At 29.9% G+C, this 20,617-nt stretch overlaps 1 protein-coding gene across 1 annotated transcript; it reads left to right on the top strand.

Annotated features, from left to right (window-relative positions):
• Positions 1-421: 421 nt before the first annotated feature.
• Positions 422-17,913, top strand: LOC122570895. Its single transcript, XM_043733838.1, has 2 exons — positions 422-1,002; positions 17,547-17,913. Exons 1-2 carry the CDS (start codon positions 963-965, stop codon positions 17,909-17,911), a joined length of 405 nt encoding a protein of 134 aa, XP_043589773.1. The 5' UTR covers positions 422-962; the 3' UTR covers positions 17,912-17,913.
• The last annotated feature ends 2,704 nt before the right edge of the window (positions 17,914-20,617 follow it).

Genomic DNA, 20,617 nt, shown 5'->3' with positions numbered 1-20,617 from the left:
CTTTACTTAGTAAAAATTAGATAGCTCAAACAGTATCTCCAAAAAGAGAAGTATAAACATAGCCGAGATATTCATATCTATGGCATAAACAGATCTATTGCACAACGTATCACATAGTCGTGCAGTATGTAGTTGGTGAAATTGAAAAAATGACGTCTTTGATTAAATTATTAAGCAATAATAGCGATTAAAATAATTTTGTCGAGAATTGTTTTGAACCTTACACTGCAGGTCACCTTTGATATTTAAGATTATTTATAAAATATGTATTGCATTACGTGAGAAGTGAAATATAACATAAATTATATACGATTCTTGAACCTGTTTTCCGAATTGTATACTATGCAAAATTTTGTTAAATTAAATGCAAGCAGATATTGGTCTAGTCTTTATCTTTACTTACGTAGAAAAATGTAAATTCGTGTCATATAATCCAAAGACTACGTAATTTCCGTCTCCATAACTTCTGACGTTAACGATTCAGGAGAATTCTATCTATAGGAAATTTTAATATTTAATTATATTCTATTTATTTATTTTAATTACTATCCAAATATGTATGTATGTATAAACATACATATGTACGTTTATATTTACCGAAAATGTTATCTTATCATTTTTGTGTCTCGCACGACATTACCGACTCGGTGTTGAGAAAGACTGTAGCGCCAGTGAAATGATGACAAAAGATAAAATGTGTAATTACATATAGCGACATTACGATATTCGATTATTATTGATATAATTTCGTGCCATCAATCTATAATCTATAAGATTTAACGTGACAGTAGGAAAAGAAGAAAAAGTGTCATCCAAAGTGTCATCAACTAAAGATTGAGATCAATAGGTTTTAGATTTACTTTTACATTGTCAAATATTTCTATGATTTCCGGGTGTACAGAAATGTAGAAATAGGGGAAACTGATAAAGTTGGAAGCTATGAAGGACAGAATAAACCTGAAATGCAATACCTTTTTGTGCTTCACAATTTTGGAGATTTAGGTGAGTGATCGAATATAAGTATGAAATTTCAAATTAGTATCGTAAACGAAATAAAGAATTCTATATGTCTATAATAGTTGTCATCTTTATACACATTGAATGAATAAACAGCTTATTGAAATGGTAATTCTAAGCAGAAGCTATCATGCTCTTAACTTTTCAATGTGATCTGCCCGCGCTGTTTCATCTCCGAAATTATTAATAACGTGAACGTTATGCTTATCTCTTCTATTCTTGCTTCGATTACTTTGAATATTTGTCGAATTCAGTTCATCGTACTTTTTTTAAATTTTATCAAACAAAACAACATATGTAATTAAATTGATAATTTAACTAAAATAATCTTTAACATAACCTTATACATGAAAATAAAACGGAGTTGCCCGCGTTGAAGCAAATTGGATTTATATACATATTTAGTCCGAGAGATTTCGTAAATAACTGTTAACGATATATGCCTAAAATTGTTAAGTTGAAGAAATGTTTAATAATTTCAATTAAGTTGCTTCTATCATACATGAGATATAAAATTATTTAAGATTAAGAATCTTAAGGTTATAGAAAATTTTTAAGTTTAGTCACATCACCTTTATTTGCGTGAATTTCGGTTATCCATCGGTAGCTCGAACTGATTGCTTGTCAATATGAAGAAAAGCAAAGGAACTAAAAGGTATTTGATAGAAATAACTAGGATAGGAAGAAAACCATACTGCGCTACGCGGTTAATTTCGTTCATAGTCCGCTTTTATATTGTGGCTAAAATTTAAATCAAGTTCAGTTTATACCTTGGGATATCCTCAACCATACGTGGTTTATTCTCTGGATAATATTAGTCGAATGTTCATTGTTTAATGTGAGTGAAATGTGACGTGCAGATAAATGAACAATATATAAATATATGGATATTAAAAGATTTATAAGTGTTATTATAAGGTTGGGCTATTATTATTGGTAAAATACACACAAATGTTATAGGCCATTCTTCTCGAAAGTAAAGTTTCATATGATAAACTTAGAGCCATTTTCTTATTTTAATTTTCTTTGAAATATAAGATTGGATCGCTATTCGTAATGTAAGTACAAGTCAATCGTTTTATTTTGTTTCAAAAGTAAAGCTTTGCACGATAAAAGGTTATTTTCTCATTTTAATTTGTTCTATAAAATCTCCATAAAATCTCTTGCACTGCTCTTGTATAGTAATAAAGCAGTGATATTGAAATTTTATACTAAAGTGAAGAAAAGAATATTTTATATATTACATATATTACATATTTAATTAATATTTATATTCCAAAGAATATTTTTCTCTCTTTGTATATACTCCAAGATAAATAATATTATAGAAGATAAATAGAAATCATTTATTAATTATTTATCAATTACTTATTAATTGTTTTTTTGTTTGCAAGAGAATATATGTTCATTTATCATAATTTTCTGTTATTAATTCGTATTATAATTTATATTATCGACAAATTTCGAAGTAATTATTTATTGGTAAACGGACAGCGAATGTTTTATTCATTTTCTTATTCATTCGTAAATTAATGCTGTTACGCAATATATGAGTTCTGAACAAAGATATCTATGTATGATCATTGAATAATAAATTCATTCCCCTTTCAATAATGTATAATAAGGTATATAAACATTTTAGAAATAATATTGAAGTAATTTCAAGTAATTTAAAAAATTGAGTTTCATTAAATTTTAATTTTACATAACTTAAAAACTTTAATTTTTTATTTTAAATAACATACAAATTTATTTTATTTTGAGATACGATAGAAATGGTTATAATTTTATTTATAATACCTATATAATTGTATTACTATTTAGAAATCTCACGAGAGTTCATTAGAAGGTTTATAAAATATAAAAGTATACGTTCAAAAAATTGTGTATAAGGATACAAGCTGTTTTAAAAAGATGGGATATTTAGCATACGTATTAACGGCAGATGTAAAAGAAAGTAGAAACAAAAACTGGGATTTTATATGAATTTATAATTACTCTAACTGTAATTGCATACACTGTTGTGGGAGTGCAAACTTTTCGAGAAATTTTTGGGTCGAATGTAGAAGAGGAACATTTTGTAGCTATTTTCTCATTATTTTAAAAGTATATCGTTAAATGGAAAACGTATGTTAAGAATATTATAAAACTTATGGATACCATCTAATGAAAATTGTAAGAAATATTCATACAAGTCAGCGATCCTTTTTGTACCATTCGGTAATTTTAGTTATAAATAAAGTTAGAAATTTCTCTGTTACGAAATGTTCTCATTAAAAATATAGATTGAAATATGTCATATTGTATTAAAGAAGGGACTAAAAGTAATTATCAAAAGCATTTACAATGTATAATATATATCCACCTATATTGTATAAACATATGCGACGTACGTTTATGCTTAAACGGTCAATAGTATACTAAAGCAAAACATGTTAAGTTTAGTTAAATATTCTCCAGTTTCAACTTCAACATCAAAATCTAATTTGAATATTTAAAACTATGAATATCGAAATTTGTCTTGGGATAATTCTAATGATGTTATTGTATTCTCATAAGTGCTTCTCGTTTACATTATACCGATTATGTAAACAGTGGAAAGCTTGAATTATTGAAATTTGAACTAATGCATGCTCTAATTAGTGCTATTAAAATGTACTCATAGTTGATTAATCGATATTATTATTTTATTAATCTTCAAAATTTTTGCTGTTAAAAGCTAAGAAAAATACGCGATTTTAATATAAATTGAATTTTCGAAACACACATTGGCAAACAGTGGCATGCACATATTATCTGTGCACATTATGCAGATAGCGAGTACATGTACAAAGGAAACCTTATCAGAGTTATATCCAAACGTCGTCTACATCAGTGTGCTATTATTCGCTTAATCGTTGTCTCCGTAATATACATGTTCCTCTTGAAAACTGTGTTTCACACGTCGAACTAATTTAATCTTTTTTTTCTTTAATTTTTCATTTTAAAGTTTGGTCAGCTGTATTTTCTGGGCAAACAGTTGAATCATTAACTATTATTCGTTTTTCAAACATAAAAAGTTCTTTAGAGGTCGTTGTAATTATTAATTCAGACGTAACTAGTATTAAGAAATGGAAAATAAAACTGACGTAATTTTCTCATCTTCACTTTATTAAAAATCTTGAACTGAAATTAACAGAATTTATTAATTCATTACTTCATTCTATTGATTCTTTCTCAATTTTAGATGAAACAGATTTTAAATGGAACAATGTAGATGAGTAAATTAAATAAAGTATGTATCGTCATAAAAGCAGGTGTAAAATTACGTTTTATAGAAAAAGTATTGACTTTGTGACCTACATATGGTGTCCTATATTGATTTAGGCATATGTCGATATATGTCAATACCTCGATGAGTACTATAAGCTTCCAGAGCTTTTAACGTCTTTTTTTTTTTTAAATACGTCGTATAATATCTAACACGTATAGTAAAGAATATTTAATTTATGTTTTAAAAGGATAAAGTCAAAAAATGTCTCCTTTATATGTTTTTCTAACGTATTTTACTGTCAAAAATAAAACGAAGATCTCATATACGCATAAGCTATACATTTTTCGCTTTTTTAGAAACTCTTTTACTACTCTCTATTAAAAAGTAATAATGAAAATTCAAAATATAAAATAAATGATGGTTAATGGATTCATTTTTAATGCGATACGAGGCAAGAATATGTACATAAATAACGTATGCGTTTTCTACTGATTTACAGCAATAAGCATAACGCATTAAGTGTATTGAATAATAAATAGACTTGCTGAATAAATCCGATAATACATTGATGTTACATTATATCTCATATTTCGAGATAATATCGATTCTATAGCTTGTATTGGCGTACAATGTAAATTTTATTTATCTATTTTTGCCCTGTCCAGAGAAGAAAACAGAAAACCATTGCCATTTTCCTCATATATTGTGCTTTTATTGTAACCTTTTAATACACCTTTTAAGAAGCTTTGTTTCATGAAAAACCAAAAAGCTGTGTTTCATGAAATATAAAAATAACTATAATTTGCAGGAAGGAGGTCAAATAAAATACGTGTTTTAATTTAAAAAATTAGGAAATTTTTACACAAGTACTTTGACAAAAAATAAAGAGTGGGTGATTATTCTCAAAGTTAGTTCCATATATTCGTTTTCTCCTCGATGAAAAAGTTGGCACGAACTTCTCGAATAACCTGACACAATTCCACTTTTTGTGGGAAATGAAAAAGAAGAAAAATTAGATTTAATAGTACTCCGATGTTCTTTATTTGTCACATAATTTATTTATTTCCAGAGCTCTTTTGCGCAATTTAGCTAATATTATTAATGAAATTTTACGAGTCATAAGGTCTCAAGTCACAACTTAGAAGTTAACGATATTAATACATGAATATGTATCTTGGTTACGCAGCAGTAACAAATCTTGTAATAAAATGAATAAAATTTCACAAGTAAATTTCACACATTATTGTAAGTTATTTATCTGTTCCGTTTAATATAAAATTATAAAATTGTAAAAGAAGCCTATAATATAGAAATTTTATAAATAAATTTCACAAGTTGTAGTATCCTATTGAAAAATAATAGAATCATAAAAGAAAGGTATATTACCTATGAATTGTTAAATTTTAACCAATTTACTAATACTTGGAAAATTATCGTAGAAGAGGGAAGCCAGAAAATTTAGTCATTAGAAAAATGACAAGGAGAAAGGTTAAAGACATCGAAACGCGTTATGACCTGTACAGATGGCAAAAGTCTTTACCGTCGGTTCGCATGAGTGGAATCTTTGATGCTCAGTTGACACGTAATTTCCTCACCTTCTTCCTTGATTCTCGCCGCGTGAACCCGGGAAACGGAGTAAGTTTCGACGAAGAGATCCGATGCCGGGCATCTCGACGTTCAAACTTATTCCTTTCACCGTGAAATCGAATGATTCCTCTTGGATTTCATCTCAACGGTGACGACTCGAAGAGGAAACGACTGTCGTGACTCGAGCGATTCAACAGTCTAAGTGTCTACCAATAACAGCTGTATTACAAATTCTAAATTGTTACTGTAAATCAAACTTGATGATCTTGGATAACTTAAAAATATTTTCGTGCAAATACAAGTCAAATTTTGATTTGTTTAGGGCCTTCAAATTAAATCACAGAGGGTTAACTATTTATTGGATTATATACTTGCTATTTATTGATGATATAGTATATGGTTGCTTATTTATTGGATTATATTGTATATATACAATGTATATTAACTATACAGTTTATTTCATGATATAGATATGCTATGGCAATAGAGAAGCGAAAGTAAATTGATAGTCATTTGCACGAAAGACAAGTTTATATAGATAAATTTTATAGTATAATCGCCGAATTTCTGCAGATACATTTTATTATATTAACTTCTTACTATAATTCTTTATTCCGTGTAAGATGCAATGATCGTTACTCATAGTAAAGTCGCGTCTCAGTTATAATCAATGTGAAACACTGTATCAAATGGAACACGTCCGTAACACGAAACACGATATGGGAGAGTCTGCTAATCGATGTCGGATTAATAGATTCGTGTTTCTCAAATGGACATACATGACCATGGTATTATCTTCCTCGCAAAGGAGACCAGTATCCGCGGGGATAATCAATCGATGGTACCTAGATCTTGATCAAAACTGATGTTTGTAATGGGAGAAGACCAAAGTAGGAAATCTGTAAATTGCAAATGGGTCCTATGAAGCTGCTATAACTATAAATAATCCCTGCAACCGGTGATTAGTTTCGAAGGAGGAAGTGCTCTAATAGTAACCGCACCGCAACGTGCGCCTTATGATTATCTATAATTACAAAGGAAGAGTAGATCTGAAATTTCTTAATAAAACTCTGCAGATATTTAAAATTTTGATCTCTTCTCAGTCATAACGAATAATTAATGGATATATTCTTACGGTATTTTACATTTCCTATGGTGATTTATTGAATTAGGTATGTTGTAACAAAGAAAAGGATATAATATTTTATATCACAAATTAGTTTACTTTCGGTACTTTTCTATTCGAAATATTTTTCATCTCTATCGATTCATATTTTTCATATTTCTATAAATTTGTAAGAATGTTAATAATACCTAACATCGCTGCATCATCTTTAGCATTAGTAAAATACGACCATCAAAATTTGTTTAAATGTACTATTGAATGAAACGATTTGATTAATCAAGCTATGTAAAAATTATTCGTAATCAATCAATGACATAATAGTTATTTAGCTGATTGCGCGATAACGTGATCGTGTAAACATAGTATGAGACACTGAGACACGTTCTGTTCTAATGAAATGATTACTATACAGAAGTGTTTATGTACGTTTACATCCAGTTGTGTCTACGGCAACTGTTGCGTAAACATGTAAATAGCATACATCCAGGTGCATTCATATGAAGCTTATGTTAGTTCAGAAATCCTATAAAGGATGTATCGGTATCTGTCACGCAGAGAGCAAATTGATTACGTTATACAAACATAACAGTTGATGAAAGCATGCTTTACAGTACCTACAATACTTTTCAAATACCGAGGAATACAATAAAATGATGCTGGTTTCAACTGTAATAATTATCTTGGATATTTTTACTCAAAGATTGCGTTCGTTTGATTACTTAATAAAAATTTTTGGATAATTATGTACATGATAAATACAAGTCGATTTAAACTTGATTTCAATATCAACGAATCACGTATTTAATTATAATATCTTTCTGATAATTTTCATAATGAACAATTGAAAATCATGAACAATTTGATAACTCCGCAAGAAGATCGTAGTTTATTGATATTTAGTCACTAGTTTGCAATTAATTTACATATGTTAATAATGTTCATTCACTGTTACGATAAATCAGAATGTAATTACGAGCGATAATTAACTTAATGGAACCTCAATTTAATTATAAAACAACAAAGAATTAAATTGATTATATATAGCGGACTAAAAATTTAATCTCGGAGGAGCTACTTTTCTATTTCTTACCTTTTCTGAGAATTTAGAAGTGGGTAACTGTTTTTGTTGGTAATTACGTATTTCATATCATTTCATTAATTTGGTATAAATACTATTGACAAATATACTTACAGAACACAAATGCCAGACACTTTCCTGTTCCCTTCTTTCTCCGAAAGATTTAGGTTATTCTAGAATCATTTTTCTACCCCTCTTTTAGCTTCAATTTTCCTCCCGTCGTCGTTAGTGTTTCAAATTCGCCTGATTAGAGGAAGAAAATGGTCGTTTTAAGTTAATTGGATCATCCAGGCAAAGTGAGGTTCTGCAGTGACGCAATTTCACACTCGAGCCTCAACGATAATTAAACGGCCTATGCATGTAGTTGCGCTATGTCGATCTCTTCTTTCTTCACTGATCTGCTAAACTACCACGACTAATATTATGACATTACTAATAAGACCATTCTTTCGGTTCCTCGTGAATTCGCATCTCTCTCATCCAGAAAATGCGACAATCAGTTTTTATAAAACAAACCCCATTTTGTTTCCGTATTGGGTTTTTGAAGAGGTACCGAACAGGCAATGAAATATTGAGTTACGTTAAAAGCTGTTCATAGAGTGAAAACGATGGAATATTTATTGGATTTGTACGAGAATAAAGTAATAGTCCCTTGCTTTGTACAATCATTTATTCTTTTATAGATGTTCTTTTGTGAGAGATTTGAATAACGTAATTGTATACTATTTTAGTATATGCACTGGTATTCCTTCCAAGACGGATGTTTCTTTTAACAACGACGTTAATCATGATTGAAATCAATGGCGTCAATAAAATACTAAGCCAGTAATGTTTCCAAATACTAATTTATAAAGTCTAAAGTAAGGCTATCCAATCCTTTTACTATTTTCTTCCGTTAAGACAATTTTTATTTTCAATAGTAGTATTTATTTTAGCACAGTAATTATTGATTCGTTTCTCTTTTTAAATCTTCTTTGTCGAAACGCACAAATTCAAGAACACAATAGCAGTAATGGTAGAAGGATTGCACGCGTCAATAGCAGCCAATCTGTTAATAGATTAATAGTCAGAGCTGCGTTGCATGGGATATCGTGAATTAATAAAAGTTGATTAAAATAAATCACAGTGAGTATTTAATATTTATATTCATGGTATATTCGCGGTGTATGTGTACCAATTATGCATATACACAGCTATGCGCGAATATTAAGATATTTGCTGACAGGTAATAGAAATTGAAGCCTTTTAACATTATATGTGCTTTATAATTTCAAACGTTAAACAACAAAATGGAAGAGTATTATTTCACTCACATCATGCATGCTTTATAATGTAAAATAATTATTGTACGTTACCGTACTTACAGAAAAAAGCCATGCTATAATGGACAGTGTTTTTACAAATTCAAAGAATTATAAAGTTTTTGAATAAATATAATCACTCTTATTTATATTCGACGGCGTATGTACGTAGATAGAAAATTACGTCGAAAGGGAAGCTTAATTAATTCCGTTTATTACATTTACTTTCTTACCAAATTAACTTCCTTATCATAAAAGTTGGTTTCTCGGTGGTTCGTATTTATGGAATTATTTCAAAGCACGATTTGGGAATTAATGTCTTCAATGCTCTGTTAATTAACACTCTAGCTCAATTAACGAAAAAGTGTATTCAAGAATCGTTTCTTCCGCTCTTTATAATGACACGCTATTACACGAATCGAAGAACGTCTCTGGAAAACTTTTCTTGGCTCCTCGGTAAGCTGCAACCGCAATCCCGGTATCCTTTTTCCTCTTAATTAAATTTATTGGACTTCGAACTTTTCAATCGATTATTACATCAAACGTAATTACCTCACCTCCATTCAGAGTATTATCGACTATATTATATCTGAAAGAAACTGGGAATTCGGATTCTGCGATAGCTATTTCATTTGCTCGTTCAACGTTTTCTATTTCAACTATATCGTTAGAAATATTTTTTTTTTACTTGTTTATGAAAGAACCAACATTCGTAATCCTGATATTAACGAGATGATAAACTACGCTAGAAATTACGCTAATAGTCAGAAAATGTATTTAATACAACACTGAGGTAGGTTCCAAATTTGTTGAAAAATGTAAGTTCTATATCATTTTTTAATACAGTATCAAATCTATCTTCTTATATTCATACTTATCTATGCACGTGACGATTTTTCCATCGAACTTCGTTTAGAATCGTACAATATCCTTTGAATGAAAATTTACTAGAATAACACAAAGTTCCTGAAATTGAAATTTGCTGGAATCCTAACAAAATATTCTTTACGTAAATACTTTCCTGAAAAATTAAATTTTATTAACAACAAGTACAGATGCAGATTTTAGTGCACATTTAATTGGATATTACAATGAATGTGATATCTCCTGTTCTTTATAGTTTCGATTGAAACTAACAACGAGATTACGTGTCTCGTATCGCATTCGCGAATAGAATCTATCCAGAGCTTCGTCGTTGATAGACGAAGTTTATATTAGAAAAGTTTTTATGTTTTCTACTGGTTGTATAGGCCCATCCTTTTACCTCTGTACCTGTTCTCTCCCGTAACACGATTGAGTCTCGTGACCTATTCGTGTTATAAAAATATTCCATTTCCGCCTAAGATGAAGCACAGCTTGTATTATTCCTTTTATGATCAATGGTGTGATTTTGATAACGCATAAATAGTATCTACAAATTCCTTCTGTGTTCTATTTTAACCAGTTGACTGCGTTCGACGTGTATGTACGTCAATCCAAAACTTTATTTCGGGGCGGTTGACGTGTAAAATAGAAAATTATCATTTACTATAAAAACTCAAAATTTTAGTGGAACTATTATCCCAGTAAAACTATGATGTATTTAAAAAAAAGAAAAGAATTTGAAAAAAAAGAAAAGGTTTGGTTATTTGATTATTCTTTTTGGTATATCAGTTATACTCCATATAATATATTGCTTTTTACAAATTGAGTTGATTATTTTGCATCGACTATTCTCTGATTTGTTTTGTGCATTTTACTCCGTATATCGACTATTCCCCGAATTGTTTTGTGTACTTTGTTATTTTTTGGCAATTTTAAAGTTTTTAATAACAATATCTTTATTCAACAATGATTTGTTAATTTTTTACCGAGTAAAAATATAATGCTTCCTTGTTTCGCTTTATTTTCTTCGTAAAATTTTTAATAGGGGCATTTACCCTGTGGCCGACGTATATACTTGTCATTGCTTGATTTTACCTGCGTACCCCGTAACGAATTTTTGAGATTAAACTCCGCAATTAACAAGTTAATATCCTAATATTACAATCGAATAAAACAGAATAGATAATTTAATAACATGGAGCAGATAATGCGGAAAATTATTACACAAATTAGTATCAAATGGAAAATATAACAATGTTTGAAGTATGTGATGTTCTCAAATTTCCGCTACATGTAATAATGGATATATGTAAATTTTGTAGAAGCAAACGATTAAAATTTAAACTTTATTTCACAATTTCATTTTATTATATCGATAGAGCAATTCAATATCGAATCGCACAAAGGTGTAACGCAAATATATTAAATGCAATTAGCATTTTCGATGTTTACCTCATAAATATGTATTCACATTATTATATTGGAACAATGAATCGTTAAAATCTTGCGCAAGAACGTGACATAAATAATTTAATTAATTAATTATAATTGTTAATGAAAAGCAAAGCTAATTACACAAACATGCTGTTAGCACGTTTCAAATAGAATTTTTTATAGCATATTCGAACGAAATTTTGGGGATATTATAATAGTTACCGTCATTTATGATTGTGGCAACTTAATTATTTGATAATCTTTAAAATAAATAAAATATTAGTAAAATATACAATATCAACGTACAAACATTTTTGATAAAAGAATATAAAAATTTGTTTATTTTAAAGCTTGATTATCGTTAAACTTATTTTTCAATTAAAAGAATATAAAAATTTATTTCTTTTAAAACTTTATGCAAGAAATACTGTAACATCTTGGAAAACTATAACAAAACTCTTAATCCCCAAAAATTCTAAAACTAATTCATTTATAAAAAAATTACGTTAAATTTCAAAAAAAGTTGCTTCAATCCTAAGTTCCTCTATGCAAAAAAATCTTCTTTATTTTCCATCCTTAATGACTATTTTCCCCGATTGCTTTTTTACATATGTACGTTGTATATGTATTGTTGTATCTACGATTTACTCAGGTGCTCAAGTTCAAAGCGTGGCAGCAAGTCGAAGTTTCGGTCATTACTTAAGTACAGGACATACCGGTAATTTACGATTGTCTGGCAGTGTGCGGTCGATCGTCCGTGAATTACATTTTGTATATGCGTACATCGTGTGGTCGCACACATGTGCAATTGTTGCTAAAGCATCCGTGACGTAGGACGGTCAGGTCAAAGTTCCTCCCAAACTCTCGTTAGGCAAGAAGAGAGAGAGACCGAGGGATTAACAAGACAACGGACAAACAGAGAGTATAGTTATGTAAAACATGACCAAACACTAAGATATAGAGCAAGGAGAAAAAAGGGAAGAAAAGAAGAGTGAGAATTTAAAGGAAAATGTAAGGTTGCGAAGAATGGAAAAGAGGAGAAGAATAGTAGATATTCGCAAAAATCTTTGTACACCGTATAAAAAGATTATTCTCATGAGTATCAAATGCTACGAAATCTCACTGCAAAGTTGGAATTATTTTATTATTTTTTATATAAAAAGAAATGTACGAGTTTAATTTTTACTTAACTGCTTCCAATTGTTTGCTTAAATAGAAATGGCTTTTTATAAGCTGTGCGAAGACTTCTGTGAATGATTAATATGTAATAACTTACGATTAATCCAATCTGTCGGAAATGTTATTCTTGCCTGTAAAAAGTTAGGCAGAGATACCTAAATTTGAATAATTTTCTTATGTTCGATGTTCAAAGGGTGATTAATAACAAATACTTCTAATTTACTAAAAATTTATTTCGTCACATATAAAAGTAATCCTTTACATGGCTTCGATATAACGTTCAGAAACTCATTCGTACATTTGAGCAAAGTTCTAATCGAGTGACAATTAAATTCGATTTCCCCAGGAGTAAACCAATTCGTTTCCATGAAATTTTTTCATCATCGTGGTTAAGAAACTACGCAAGATTATATCTGTACGCCGTATTGTCGAATGGTTGCTCCTAACAAAATTGTCAAATTTATCCTCCATTTCTTTAGAAAAAATAATTTTTACCAGAGGTTTGTCCAGACAATTTTAAACCATTCTTATATCTAATTTTTCTTTTACACAACTTTCACATATCGTCGGGTAAGATTGATTCAAATAGTTACGTAAAATTATGGAAGATCTAAGGTCGCGCTGCGACTTTACAACTTATTCTGGTATCTTTGCACGGACACTACGAATTTTCTTTAATTTCACCACCCTCCTTGTTAAAAGATTTATTTTTTTTTTCTGTAATTTCACTTATAAGTATGAAAGGTTACAGTCGACCACGAATATCGCGCTTAGATTAATTATGTAAATGAAATCTTAAAATACTTTCTAGCTCAAATCCACGAGCCAAAGGACAGACATATTTCATCTGAAACAGACATTAAAAAGTAGTTAGAATATTGCGTGTTCATAAAAAATGTGTCTAAATTGAAACAGCGTAAAAATAATTAAATCAGATGAGACCTAGGTGTCTCGTTTAAACGAGACATTCTGCATATTATATTGCACGAAATTATAATTCTCAAACTTATTTGCATAATCATTAGAGGAGGATCGAATATAAATATTTTATTGTATCTATATTTTTTAATTGCATTTCTATTTACATTTTGTAATTGGATAATATATATGCATATATAACGAGTACATATGCATTACTAAAAACAATTTCATTCACAACTCAAACATTACGATGAATACCAGCCTTAAGCAATTAAACTTCGGATCTCATCATAAAGTGAAAATGATTATTTTAGTACGTATATGCACAAGTGTACATAAATGTAACTACAGTCGTCTCATCGAAACGATCGCGATAGTTCGTTTGAAATTCAAACAAAACTGTGGCGAACTACCAATCTCCTTCGCAGAGACCAAACCTCATCCTCTTGCAAATACGCTGTTCGAACGTGTACGAGAATCTCTTGGCCAGATTAGAAAAGACTTTTTTCAACCAATATGTAGTTGGACGAGACGTGACAGCTTTTCTTTGTGCCGTATATGATGTCTCATCACCCTCTTTTCTATCAATGACCAGTGATTGTTATTTTTCAAAAATATCGCTGATATTTACATGCAGATATTCCAACTATTTGAGATTTCAGTTATTTTAAGAGAAACTTTTTCAAATAATTTTCTGTTTTACTGCGTTACTATATTTTTGTATTAAATCAGTCGTGAAAGTTTATTATCTGACGCACCGTGAACAAAAAATAATGGTCACGGGGAACAACATTTGTATTGCACTTTTATCAAATACAGAGGCAGTTACAGAGATATCCGTCAAGGGAGGGAAAGCTGTTCTCTGTTCTCTATACAGAGCATGTGCTGGAGTGATGTAATTTCTAGTCTAACATGGTGTAGCTAGTTCGTAAAATACACGAGTTTCGACATTGTACGCTCGCGTTCGTCTCGTAAATCTGTTAGCCCCAAGAAGTACGTAATTAGTTCTCACTGTATTAGAGCAATAAATTTAATGAAATGTACCGCATTGATAGAAAGTTTCCACTGAACTGAAAGATTTCTCCTTTCCAGTGGATTAACTCTTTCAGTAACATTAATGCAATTTTTCTACCACTTCTATTTCACAGTTACTTATATGGTGCCATAAAAAGTGTCGTAAATAGATCTATTCCTGACGAAAAACAGTAAATCTACTTCTTTCAATTGATAAAAATATAAAACGTAGAACAGAAAAAGAACTAAAATTAAAATCTTTAATTATTCTTTTGTATTAGTAATGTCAAAAACGTCTTTAATGTTTGTACTTGAGAATTTGAAAGAACAGCCTTATTTGAAAGAATTTGAAAGAATAGCCAGTTATGTTTTTTATCGTAACAAGTATGATTCAGTTAAGATATATAATTTAGTTGTTACTTAAGATTTATAAATTATGAATTAACAGACAATTTAGAGATCATACTAAATTAAAATATTTTCTAGTAAATCATTTTTGAATCAGAATCTTTCTTAAACACAGAATTACATTCCAACATTAATTAAATCCATAGTTTGGTAATTGTGCTGTGAGAAAATATATCTATATGGTGGATCAATTTTTTGAAAAATTTGTATTTCGTGCATGCAGAATCTTTTAGTATAATATCAAATACGTCTTCTATATATGGAATAACTGGAAATTATTCTTTATCCTAATAAGATAATTTTTCCTAATGTAATTTTTACAAGTTCGTATAGGATAATGTACTATTTCTTAAAATTCAATTTAACGACAAAGATTTTACTAGATCGTAAAATTAATTCGTACGAATACTTTTAGTCAGTACAGTATATGTAAAATGTGATGTAAAAACACAAAAAACTGGCCCCGTTGTTTAGTAGTACCTTTGAATCATCATCATCGCGAGAGTAGCTTCCTTCCACTATGTTTTTGCTTTCGTTCCTTCCAACTCGACTGGAAACCAAGTAATCGCTTTGATCAAGCTACCGCTTTTCACTATGTAAATTTTTTTAAATCCGCTCATGTATGTTCCGTCTGATTCGACTGACTGAAACGCGAATGCGCGAAATTTCCCTTTCTCGGTTTTGTTACTATTGAAATATATTATCCTAGCTTTCAGCCATAGAAAACTTCGCAAAAGACGCTTTCCCCTGGAAACCTTTGCTTTTATTACATTGCTCTTCTATCTGTCTTTTATTTCGATTCATATTATTAATAATTGCATGTGAAATGAAAGGCAACGCACTAAATATGTTCCTTGTTATCTTTTATATGTTGCACAGTAAAAATTTTTATTTATATGGAACATTTTTATCGAATCAATTTGACTATGTGTCTAAACAAATAAAATTAGTAATAGTATAACACGAGTCACAATATTTTAAGAAAAGAATTTATTTCATTCTAATACGGTAAAATAATTATTCTTATAAAATTGTAAGATCCAGAGGAATAGAACTTCTCTAATACATTTTTTTTATCGCTGTTTGAGAGAAACTAGAAATAAAAAATAGAAATTTATTTATTTGGCTTTATTCGGTAGTTTGGAAAATATCAATTTGTGTTCTGTGTTGTCTATGTTCTCAATAATAACTACCATATAATTTATGCAGAATAATACAAGCGGAGGTTTATACTTGAATGAGTATAAATAAAGCGTAAAATATCAAGAACACTTAGTAAACTGATTTTATTAAAAGCAACTTTAAATATTGAAATTTCAACACCATCGCATGTAAACCATTTTGTTTTGTCTTTTTTTTTTTTTTAGATATTTTGAATAACAATATCGAACGTGGGGGTACATAAATGATTAAAATTTTAAAAATTCCAAGTTAATATATCAACGGTGTTTTTCTTCTCCTTCTATTTTTAATTATCGATGTTTTCCTTTGTTGAATTGCGTGAAATAATTTCCGTTACCGCCAATGTACTTCTAAGTTACGTGGCACTTTGCCTGACGTACATCAAAATGTCTACCCCTGTTTAATCAATATATCAGCAACTAATTACAATAACTTCCTGGTCTCAGTGATTATTATTGTGTTATGTAAATTTAATCAACCGTAAAATAATTGAGGCGCTTCGTTGCGCAGCTTGTTACGGGGCTAGCCGACGCAAGATACCAATCGACCATAAATAAATTTCGCAATTCTAAATTAGTAATTCACGCGAATAACGACAGTCATAATCGGTATATCAATTTGAGTACAGTTCGTGCATTGATTTTATTCGATGAAACTTTATGCTCGTGTACTGTAATAAAATATTACTTTTATGGAATAATTTATGAAAACATCAAATGTTTTATTTGTTCGTTAATGATATTTATTCCTTATAAAATAAGTATTTGCGTTGAAAAATTTCACAACGATAGATTTGTGTCCTCTTGGAGAACAAAACTTTTCAACGCATAACAATATACAAAGAACCTTCCGTTATATTCTTCACTAACCACATCACAATAATCATACAAGAATAAGCGAAAAGCTGAAATTTATCGGAAATTTGTTGTAATATATTAGAGTATATGGAAGTAATACATTATCATAAAGTGGTGGTTCAACAATTTTCAAGATCCTGATTTAATTTTCAATCGAATATTATTTACGTGTATTCCATTCATTGATTATAAACGCGAAATCAACGAAATTGCGCTAACTCTTTCTCACGTATAAATCAATTACGTAAACAATTATGTGATGAACAATTACCTGATGAATTTTGGGACGATTATCGATACAACGTGCCTCACGTTCTGCCCCTAGTAACACAAGGCGCACAGAAGAAGATTAATATCGTACCACCGCCAAGGATTAAAGCGATCATGGCCAAGATCGTCCATACGGTAGAGGCTGCAGTCACACGGGCAGATAACAGTCTTTTGGCCGCTGGCAAGCCGACAACCTCGTCGGTACTCAAACCTAATCTCTTAGTCTTGCTGAGCAAGAACTTGAGACGCCGCGATGCCTTCTCACAGGACATCCTGGACGTCCTATTCTACTGTACTTTCCAAACTTTCTCAAATTATGTTCCCTTGATATTTATCATTATATTCAAGTCATACGATATTTCTTGCCATTATTTATATTCTCGTGTTATTTGCTACTTTTTCTCTTTCCATGAAAAATAAATTTTTCTTTGTTGATATGAATTGTATTTTTTTTTTAATATTTCACAATGAATGTTCCCAGAGGAAGAATTATTACATGAGAATTTCAGTGGCTCGTTTCTTCAGAGATGATATAGCGATGATGTCCTCTTGCATCGTGTAGCTTTATTTCAATTAATCTGTATTCAGTGTGACAATATAGAACGTTGAACTTTCTTAAGATGATTCGAGGATAGTAACTGACACAGTTTTATTTATGGACTCTTTCTAACAGAGACGTTCCAGGGCAACATTTATTATATTTACCACGATTAATCCAAAGTATAGTTTACCACCTGACAATGATATATCAATCCCTGGCTACATGGAAAGTGTATGGCATTGTGAACCTCCTTAATCCTTTGTAAAACGCTGCGAACAGAACAAAATGGAATTTTTTAGTAATTTCCATTACGAAAAATTGAATGATTAACGGACAAATACTACTTGGTTAAAATAAAAAAAGGATTGAATATAAATTTGAAATGAATAAAAATCTGTCACCTGGAAAAATTGCGAATTTTATAAAATTGATATTTACGAGCTTGTTTTTTGTGGAAATATATAATTGCGTGTGAAAGTATTTTGATGAACGGATTGGCGTTTTTCTACATTTCTCACATCTTTTGTTTCTGTCATAAGGGATACGACAAAACTTTCTTGGTTATCTGATATAATGTATAGTTCCCTCAGGTAGTGTCACACTGATGGAGACATTTTTCCTATTCCTCGAAATAACGCTGGATGCTTTAGAGAATTCATTTGACCGGTCATGGTCTTTCGAACGTTTCCGCTCGCAATTCGAGAATAACGATGTTCCAGATTAGTTTTAGAAATTGCAAGGAATAAGCAGTCACAGAGAATGATATCTCTAAGGATGAATTTAGAAAAAAATTTGTTACAAAAGTTTTGCTAAAATTTACAAAAAATCTATTGATTCGAGAACGTTATAACTTGGATAATTAATAACAAGGATTATAATAGAAAGTATTTATTTCCGTCGTGGTATACACTATAAATATCGGAAAAATGTACAACTTGTCATCAGAAATATCTGCCAGTTACGATTTTCTGTTTTCCTATCAACTTTTATATACATATCATTTTTAGTATGTTCGATAAATATTTGACATAGATTTATTCCAATCTGAAGCTTGAACAATGAATATTGTTTCATATTTTTATCTCATATTTTTATATTAAGTAATTCCTCATGAATTAAATAACGTTCTGCATAAAAATATCCAAATATTGCATTTCTGTTTAAAATAAAGAAAATTGTTTATCTCTCCAATCGTTCTAAGCATCAACAAATTTGACAGTTTATACGTTGAAATGCAGTTTTACACATTGGTTTCGTTTGTTTTTCAACGAATTTTTGAAATATCTTCCGGAGGAAATGCGTTCTGTACCGTTTGATTTTCTAGCTATACCCCCTTGTTATTCACTACAATACTGAAACGCGATAAAAAAAAAGAATTGCAATAAAAATAGGAAAAGAAATAGTTTATACGTATTTCAGAATAAAACTTCAGGAATCTATAGATTTTATATTAATTGAGATAGAAATTAAGAAAATTGCTCAAATATAATTCGCGCAGTTGTAGATTGAACTGAAAATTGAAAGGTCGAAAGTTACGTTAAAAGCATTCAATGCAGCTACTTTCTTTACCAGTATGAGATAGTTGAACACGACAATACATTGATTTCGAGCATTTACGTTTAATCCGTGCCAAGTGTTCTCAGTCCGATCTCAATTCTCGTTTCTCAGTCTCTTTACCCGTAGGCTAATTACGTCACTTAATTATAGAGAGTTTTTGCAGCAGTCTGACGCGTCCACACCCTTTGAAAAGTAGTCAGCAGTGTAAGCGAATTTCAAAGGGGAATCAAGAAAGAGAAAATTAGGGAAGATAAAAAGGGAATTATAATCCCATCGATACGTATTTTGTCCGAGAATAAAGGACATCGATGCATTAAGCATGAAATGCGTTAATTCTTTCCCTGAACTTCGAACTTCCTGCTTCGTCATTCTAAAATTACTGAAATTTATTATGAATAAAAAGGAAATGTCTATTGATGTGCCTGACGCTGTATTCTTCTCGTGAAACTTTTAGTTAAAAGACTAATTGTGTTATAATGCATTTTATGTATTCTTTAAATGTATCGAACTGTAAAAACGCATAAAATTAAATGATTAAAATGTTCAACTTAATCAAATTCTCTTTCTATAATATATTATATTATATATTTTATTCCTATATAATTATTTATCTTTATGTGTAAATAAAATATGACAGAAATTGAAAATTTCTTTGTATTTATTGTGTAACACAATGGCAAAGATTTCTTATATCCTCTTCTTTTAGAAAAGTCAGTCACGTGAAATTTTTTTCACGAAATCGTATGATTACTTCTTCAGGGTATTAGGGTGGTAGATTTGAAAACGAATTTAATAAAATTCTTAGTTGAATAAATAATATAATATTATTATTCAATTAGTATGAAATTACGACAGCTCCAATAAACAATAGTTAAGCGTTTCAACCTTAGAAATCGAAAAAAAACTAGCATTCCATATATTTGAAGTAGACTCATTATCGATTAATTACATAAAATATATCGTAATTATTAATTAATTTATTGGTTGGAAACAAATTTCCGATTGACATTTATGACATTATTTTTAAT

The sequence above is a fragment of the Bombus pyrosoma genome, linkage group LG9 (genome assembly GCF_014825855.1).
Source record: "Bombus pyrosoma isolate SC7728 linkage group LG9, ASM1482585v1, whole genome shotgun sequence".
In the NCBI taxonomy this organism is placed as follows: Eukaryota; Metazoa; Arthropoda; class Insecta; order Hymenoptera; family Apidae; genus Bombus; species Bombus pyrosoma.
This window is presented reverse-complemented; position numbering and strand designations above follow the sequence as displayed.